Raw genomic sequence first — 8,941 nt, forward strand, 5'->3', positions numbered from 1 at the left:
GGCGTCCGCCAGGCAACGCAAACGAACGTCAGCGAACAATTTAGACGTCCGAAATGAGTCGCGCCGTTTGGAGATGCCCTTACTAATATACTATTTAGCACTACTTCAAAAACGTGCTAAAACATGAATTGAGTCGGTCGATGCTGCACTGTACTCCTACTACTGTGGAAGCAGGTGGCAGTAGGTGTATCCAGCGACTGCCTCTACTCTAGTTAATGCTGAGCCCCAACCGCAATGTTGACCACTGTCAGTCTGCGTAGTGGTTTGGAGGCTAGCTGGTGATGGATAGAGTAATAAATCACTAGTCAACTTGATGAAAAATAGAATCAGGCGCAATACGGACGGAAACACGCACAATGTGCCTACTTCGTAAAAAAAGGGACAATGTGCTTCTATGGTATACAAGTCCGGCAGTAAGAGCATCTTCACCGCCGCCCTCGATAACGGCCCCGATAGTTTTTTTGGGGCCGGGAGTGAAAATGGGCGCGCCCTAAACAGCGTCGGCTAATTTTGGCGCCCAATAGAATCGCCGGCAACCCCGTGCTGGCCCTTTCGCCAAGGGTGCGAATCGGGCGCGTCAGTGCCTCGCGAGGCTGAAAATTTTGGGCATGAGAGCCGTCTGTCGGCCACACATCCGAAAAGTCGACGCCAGCGGTAGTGGCGGGGTCGACGCGTCATCGGCTCATTCAATTTTAACCTAACCGTCGCCTACCTCGCGACGAGAGTTAATTGGCGCATCGGTGGTGCAGTTTCCGCAGACGCGCAGCGAACCATCCCATCGCGCGCGCCTTGCTCTTCGTGCCGCCATTAATGAGCGTCACCGCTCCCCCGCCTCCCTCTGGCCTATAAAAAGGGCCGCCTCTCATCGTCCCTCTCACACACAAACCCTAGCGCCTCTCTCCCCAACCCTATCCACCACCATCTGAAAAGAGGACGCCATGTCTGGTCGAGGCAGAGGTCACGACCGTGGTCGTGGTCGTGGCCGCGGCAGAGGTGCACGCACGCCGTCGCCTGTGACGCCGTCGTCTTCATCGTCGGACATGAACGGGGAGGGGCCCGTGCTGTTCGAGTTCGTCATTGTCCTCAAGGGCGACCCACGCGGCATCCAGCGGCTGCTCGACACCTTCGCCGACTTCGTCGCCGGCGACGACCGCCCGGGCACACTGTATCTGCGGAAGGCTGTGTGCGGCTACTACCTGTGGATCGTGGACGTGATCTACGACGTGCGCGGCAAGATGTACCTCCATACGGCTGGGAGAAGTTCGCGCGCCACCACCGCCTCCAAGCCGGCTTCGTGCTCGTGTTCTCCTACTTTGGCGACAGGGACATTGAGCGTCCAGGTGTTCGACGAGATGCGTAGCCGCCGCCACTACCACGGCGATAACGTCGAGGAGGACGACGACTGAGTGTTGTTTCTTCGCAGCGAATATCGGCACGTATGTTTTCGATGTTTTTCGTCAAAAGAACCAACAGGGTCACCATCATCAGCTGGATTTTCCAGTTTGGGTGACTGCCCTCTAGTGTTCTTTCTTGGCAGTGAACACACGAAACCTGTGATGATCGGCCTAGTTAGGTTTATTTTTTTGCAATATTTTATATTTGTGTCAACCATGGTTCAAACTATGTATTAGTTTGTGGAAAACCATGTTCCAAATTATATCTTCATGTAAACCACGTTCCCAATTATATATTAGTTTGTGGAATAAAATGTTTCTTATTTAATTTTCTATGCATACATGTATGATTTTAAATCAAAACATCTATCAGGGCCACCGTTTTGGGGGCGCCGGTGTGGGAACAGCTCCCCCAAATAGAGGATGCAGTGCCGGCGTCCCCTAAACGAAGGTGCCGATGCCCCTGCCGGCGCCTATTGGGGGCTGCCGATGGAGATGCTCTAACTAGTGTTTTACACTTGCACGAACGAGAACAGAGCCTTAAGAGTATCTCCAGCAGTTCGAGCCCCCGGGCAAAAATCTGGATATAAGAAACACCGGATTGGATGTAAAAAGGGCTTGGGAGGCAACTATTTCCCAGTCGCACCCCCGGCATTCGCCCATCAGCGGCGATATATTCAAAATATCGTCTTCCCGCTACACAAAAGAATCGCCAATGTCCGGCGATCGGATCAGCCACATTCCGATGATCGAAACTAGACGATTGTAGGCTCATCGGCTGTCCCGTCCTGAGCATCGGCGTCTGGCGCGGCATCAGGCGGCGACCCATCAGCGTCTGGCGCGGCATTGAGCGGCGAAGCATCGGCGTCTGCAGTTGTCGCAGTGGTGGGAGTTGACGTCGAAGTGGAGGATGAAGGAGCCGACGGTGGCCGGAGGTTGTCTTGGTGATGGGCGTCGTACCAAGCCCTCGTCTCATCGTCCATGTTGGCGTCGTTGCCGCCGATCAGGAACGCCAGGTCGGTGTTCCTCTTCTTCGCTGCGGAGGTTTCCTTGAGCAAGGCAATCCGGATGCCCTGGTTGGCGAGCATCGCCTTGCACCGCACGTCGTGCTTGTCGTCCCTCCCGGCAGTGTGCGCCCTCGCGTCGGCCTAGCACTCGTCGAAGGACGCCTGCAACCTGTTGGCTGGATGGCCGGCCTTCTTCTGCTCTTTGAGCTTCTTCTGGCCGAGTTCGGGGCGGCCCGCCGACGCGGCAGGTGCTGGATCGTCGGGGTTGTACTGCTCGCTCTTGTTATTGGCGAGATTCTTGCGCACCGCCTTCCACTTGTCGCAGTCCGAGATGCGGGCGAACACGTTGAGGAACTTGAACATCTGGCCGGCGTTGTCGTCCGCGTACATGTCCAGCGCCCGCCGAATCTGCAAAAACAAGCCGGCGATTCAAAGATTTTTGCGAGCCACGGCGATGTAGATTCGACGGAAGGAGCCACGGCGAGTGAGCATACCTTTTCTTAAAATTCCTCGCCGCTCACAACATGTTTATCGATCTCCTCCTATATTCCGTGCCACTTGTTTCACGCCGCCTGAATGATCCCCCAATGGGTGCCCATTGCCTTGTCGTTGTGTTCCATCACCGTCTTGTTGAAGTATGGATCGAGGAGTTTGCGCTTGTCGAACGCCACCTTGATCCGCTACCAGTACGTGTCGTAGTTCTGATTAGCGCCGGTGATGCCGCTCATAGACACGGTCTTCCAAGCTTCGGCGAGGCACTCCTCTTATTTGCCCGTCCATTTGATCTGAGGCTCGACCGGCGGCGAGTTCTTCTTCCTTCTCTTCTTCCCCTTGGACGCTTCTTGCGTGGGTTCAGGCGCTTCCTCTTCGTCGACGTCCTGGTTGACGTTGGTCTGCTCGTCTTCTTCGTCGACGTCTTCGTGGTGACCGTCGTTCTCATCGTGGTGACCGTGGTCGAGGTAGACACCGCTACGCGACTCGATGGCTTCCGTCGCCCTTGCCTCCTCTTGGGTGAAGAAACTCGGGCTGACGCGGCGGCCACGGAGCCCGCCGTGATCATCTCATGCATCACATGCTCATTGGGCGGCGGCATCCCGGAGTTGGAGAAGGAGAGCGGCCCACGTCGCAGGGTAGGCGAGATGCCCTCATACATCGCGCCGTCGTACGCCGGTGGTGACGGCGTAAACCCGACCATGCCGGCAGTGTAGGTGTCGTGGAACATGGCCGTGGCCGGCGATGCCGGAGAGAAGGAAGGAGAGCCGATCATACCTTGGGTCGGCCATGGGCCGGAGAATTGGCCGACGCGCGGCTGGCCGAAGTTGATGGTGATCAGCCTCGCATGTTCCTCCTCCTCCGCCGCCGCGCGCCACCCTCTCCTCATTGCACTTCTTCTCCCTCTCCGCCCTGCCGCGAGTTTCGTTCCGCCGCCGCTCCTGATCCGCCGCCCACTCCGCGTTTGACATGCCCGGCGGCCTCTGTTTTGGCGCCCGCGGCTTCCTCGCCTTCGGCGCGCAATCGGCGGCGAGCTTCTTCGGCGGCATGGTGGTGGAAGGGGAGGAGCTGCAACTCTGGGGGAGAATGGCGGTAGCTTCTCTGAAATTCGACGGGGAAAATGTTTCTATGCGGGGAAAATGGAGAGAAAACGAAATTAATGGAAGGAACTACCAGTTCTATCGCCGACAACGTGGGCCCGCTCGACGTTTCGCGCGCTTTTGTTTCGTTCGGAGTGCCCGATCGGGCCTCGGGAACCCGGAGATGGCCTGGGCTCTCCAGACGGATGAAAGGGCTAATCCGGACGAAAACGAAAAATCGAGGGCGCGACTAGACCGTTTTCGTCCATCCGGATGAAAAAAAAGGCATTCGGACAGCATCATCAGGGAGACGGATGGGATGCTCTAATCGGACATGCGGAGCTGGCCAATTCGATCTGGCGGAAGTTTCGCGTTCCGTGTGGTCTCGGAGAAGCTACGAGGAAGGTCGTTTTCTTTCCGGTGGCCGGGGAATATTAATACGCGTCCATGAGACCATGACCGCTGGCCGGCATTCCCGCGGTTGTTTTGAGTAGGCGAGAGCAGCTCATCTAACACCATCCACAATTGCTGATCAAACGTCGCTACTCCTACTCGAGGGCGCTTTCTGTTTCCGCTTGGTAGCGGCCCCGCCAATCTGCCGTTATGGTTATAATAGTTTTGCAAATACTGATGCAGTTCAAAAGGTCCAATATAAACCCGTTATGTATGTATGATCCACCGACGTGGCACTGTGGCAGCTAACTGTTTGTGAATTCCAAGACCGGGTTTTGCCGCCTAGCCCAAACGTTAATTAGGACGAACTAATTTGAGATCATGCAGGAGTTTGGTTGCCCTACCGGTTAAAATCTACCGGAGAGGCTTGAGGTGGTGGATCTCGTGACGATCACACGAAAAGATAACTTCGTTGGAGAGGGATCTGCAATGACGCACGTACAGTCCAAAGTTTGACTGTGGGTGGAAGGCAAGGTTTAAGGGATAGAGTATTTTGATTTTTTTTTTAGAATTATGTATTTTTCTTAGATTTCTTAGATGGAAGAGGTTAATAAACATGGTCAGAGTTGTAGTATGGGCTAGAATGCCCTCCAATGGGAGGTGGTGTTTTGGCTCACATGTAAATATGAAAAATGCATGAAAAAACAAAATTTGAAAATGTCGAATAATGAAAAATGCTTGAACGAATAAAATTTTAAAATGTTAAAAATTTCGAAATAAAATTTCACCTATATATCTGGACATACAATGTCTGGGTGTTTTGGAGTAAGTTTTCGGCAAAAAAAACCATTTTATGTGGCATGCGTAGAAAAGATAAAAGAAAATGTCTCATTGATTAGTCATGTTGGAACATCAAAATTTGCACTTTTTACACATGATATAAAAATTGTTCTTCTTTCCTGGAAACTTATATGCGAACATAGAAAGTTTATATGTACATGCAAAACAAATTATTTCAATTTTTTGACATTTTATAATGTGTTTTCACACAATGTATTCATATACACCCTTGAGTAGTGTTTTTTTCTTGGTGGGAAAAAAATGCCCGTGGGTATAACCGGTTTTCGTAAAATACAGGCTAAAATACCCCCCGAGATTTGTCAAATGTTTATATATTAGTCCAACATTGGTCAAGGTTCATTATATTTGAGCAGATTATGTGAAAACCAGAAAATTTCGTTCAGTGTGACTTTACCGGTAGTAACCTGTTTTCGACGAAATTTTGGAAATCTCGGCCAGAGAAAAAAAACTGCCCTTGAGGCAAATTGCATTTCTGCCCTGATCGTCGCACCTGGCGTCCTATGCGAAGAAAATGTTTGTTTCTTCAGAAGGGTAGAAGAACAGACTTAACAACCGGCAACTACCACCGGAAGAAATTGAATGCCTTGAAGAAAACTTCCCTCGCACAGTGCCGTTATGACGCCACCTGCAGCAGCCAGGTCGCCAGCCATTCTTATATAAGATCACCGCCCATACTCAGCTCTTCCATAGGGCGGCATTGCGCATACAAGTACAACCCAAAGATCGAGCTTTCATACTTGCATTACACGCCCAGCCAGCTAGCTTCGCTGCTCTTGTAAGTTGTAACTCCAACAGTCAGCGAGCGAGGATGGTGAACCTGGTGGAGGCACAGAAGCCGCTGCTGCACTTCCTGATCAGGCTGGCCGGGCTCCGGCAGCACACGGTCGACGTCGACGGCGCCGGGACGGAGCTCACCTTCTGGGTTCCCAAGGACAAGGTCCCCAAGGACAAGTCCACTGTGCGCGAAATCACGCCCGAAGCTGCCGACGGGAAGACCGGCAAGGCACCGGCGGCAGAGAGGCCGGCCGTCGTCCTCGTGCACGGCTTCGCCGCCGAAGGCATTGTCACCTGGCAGTTCCAGGTTTGCACTTTCTTCTCTTGTGCTAGCGCTCTATGTTACGTTACGTACGTGAGTGCGATCTGGCCTGTCTCCGTTCTGATGATTTGCATATGCATAGGCCGGCGTGCTGGCGAAGCACTACGACGTGTACATCCCGGACCTGCTGTACTTCGGCGGCTCCACGTCGCCCTCGTCGGACAGGTCCCCGGGGTTCCAGGCGGAATGCCTGGCGGCGGCGCTGGGGAAGCTGGGCGTGGAGCGGTGCACGGTGGTGGGGTTCAGCTACGGCGGGATGGTGGCGTTCAAGATGGCCGAGGCGCGCCCGGACCTCGTCCGCTCGCTCGTCGTGTCGGGCTCCGTCGTCGCCATGACCGATTCCATCAGCGAGACCACCCTCGAGAGGATCGGCGTCAAGTCGTCGGCCGAGCTGCTGCTGCCCGACTCCGTCAAGGGGCTCAAGGCGCTGCTCTCCATCGCCACGCACAGGAACCTCTGGTTCCCGGAGCGCCTTCACAGGGACTACCTCCAGGTTCCCCTTTCTGCCCTTTTGCTTAACGCAGCACTAGTTCTGCTGTCAATTTGTGTGCATGGTCGGTCACTCGGTCTAATCTGTGTTGAGTTGCGCATGCATGCAGGTGATGTTTACCAACCGCAAGGAAAGAGCAGAGCTGCTCGAAGGTTTGGTGGTCAGCAACAAAGACGCCACCGTGCCCGTCTTGCCACAGGTACGTTTGGCCACCGTCTCCCACTCACCCTAACCCTTCTTGACATGCCATGAGGCTGTGGATCGCACTCCGGCTGCAGTAATAGAGATTAACCACCTGATCTGCACGTTTTGGTTCATTCATGTATGTTTGGCAGGCTACCTGCCGCAGAAAACAAAGTGTCTAAAATCCAATTTCATATCGATTTTGTTCATATCTTACGAATTGAGTCTAGAAAAGGAGCGCGCCAAATCTAAATCCAAATTGGTAAACGACATTTACACACACAGTATACAAATATGCCTTCTTTTCTCGGTCATCTGTGATTCTAGCCAGAGTTCAATCATTTTCACACAAAAAATAAGTTAGCTCAACAACCTTTTCTACTAGGAGAGAAACATGTGCCATGTTTCATTCTTCGGGCTAAAAGGTGCAAACATCCCGATTGGTTGTACTGCAGCATATCCAAATCTGAGATATGTTTGTACTAGCAGTACTACAATTGATTAGTCGGGAGGACAGAAGCATTGACGGGCATTCTCCTTTGGGAGTAATGGGGGTCATGAACGGCGGCGATACGTTGAAGGCTTTCAATGCTCTCATCTGATCAGATGACCTCTTCAATCGCTTGCCAGATATGGTGCACCAAAGCCACAAAATCCAACCATGAAAACTTAAGCATACCAAGCAATTCCCGTGATTAGTAGTGGAGTATTAAATGAAAATCTAAAGTTGCTGATGAAGTACAGCCCTAGAATTATACCATGTACCCAGCGTATCCGAAGCTCAAGTCTTGCTTTCAATTTTACAAGTTTTTTCACGGATACAGAGCCCTTGCCGTCCTTTTCGAACAAAGCGCATCGATCACGGCCTCAGCTCTCTGACTCTCTCTTGACATAAATGGAGCAGATGCTTCACACCAGTGAACCTGATTGACGCCACATGCGTGATGAGTCTATCTGACTATCTCTGACGACCGTTTTCTGTTTTGTACTTGTATACTCTCTGCAGAAAATACTTCTGCTCTGGGGAGAGAACGACAACATCTTCAACATAGAGCTCGCCAAGACAATGAAAGAGTAAGATATGCTCCTGATATCTCATACTTTCAGCTACAGCTCCACCACCACCAGCCTGAAGCTAGCACAGCATGTGTGCTGAGATTATAACAGATGGGTTTTCGTGTATACGCTGCAGGCAGCTCGGCGAGAAGACGATGCTGCAGAGCATAGACAAGGCCGGGCATCTCGTGCACCTCGAGAGGCCCTGTGTCTACAACCGCCTCCTCAAGGAGTTCTTGGCGCACGTCAATGCTGAAGCTCCCAATAAGGAGTGACCAGTTAGAAGATCGACCGATGATCTGATCCGGAGAGTGGTTACATTTGTTCAGAAAGAATTGGAGTCCCATTTGTTGCAGTTTGATTGTTTGGCCGTGTACAAGATAGATATGTGAGTGTGATGTAATACCATCGAGTCACCACCGCCGATTTTTTATTTTGAGTCACAAGATTTATGTACACCAACTTGAAATGCTTCTAGATATATAACGGGATTGAGATTATGTGTAGACTAGTTTATGCATGGAGAGTATCAACATCTACAAATGTGTATCGAATAGAGTATCAACATCTCAAAGTGCAAGAAATAAGAAAAAAACAAATATATCAGCATGCAATAAATCTAGTAGGTTGCATCCAAGTGCAGCAGAAGAGAAGTAGATTGCACTCACAAAGAACCAGCACCAATTAAATTCAGAACACCAATTAAACGTAACTGAGTAGCAGATTGCATCCAAGTGCAGAAGAACAGAATTTAAGCTGCACGAAAAATTCCTCCTACATCTTCTGCACAGGACCATCATATAAAATTTTAAAGTTCCCGTTTCAAAGCTTGTGGTTAGACACATCACTCTATATATGCTTCTGAGTGGGCCGCAAAACCTTCTATTATG

At 51.5% G+C, this 8,941-nt stretch overlaps 1 protein-coding gene across 1 annotated transcript; it reads left to right on the forward strand.

The window, feature by feature from the left end:
• Positions 1 to 6,034: 6,034 nt before the first annotated feature.
• On the forward strand, positions 6,035 to 8,557 carry LOC124666832 (putative 2-succinyl-6-hydroxy-2,4-cyclohexadiene-1-carboxylate synthase). The gene is made up of 5 exons (XM_047204160.1): positions 6,035 to 6,307; positions 6,405 to 6,815; positions 6,922 to 7,011; positions 8,002 to 8,069; positions 8,188 to 8,557. The coding sequence occupies exons 1-5, from the start codon at positions 6,035 to 6,037 to the stop codon at positions 8,324 to 8,326; spliced, it is 981 nt and encodes a 326-aa protein (XP_047060116.1). The 3' UTR covers positions 8,327 to 8,557.
• The last annotated feature ends 384 nt before the right edge of the window (positions 8,558 to 8,941 follow it).

This window comes from Lolium rigidum, chromosome 6, assembly GCF_022539505.1.
Source record: "Lolium rigidum isolate FL_2022 chromosome 6, APGP_CSIRO_Lrig_0.1, whole genome shotgun sequence".
NCBI lineage: Eukaryota > Viridiplantae > Streptophyta > Magnoliopsida > Poales > Poaceae > Lolium > Lolium rigidum.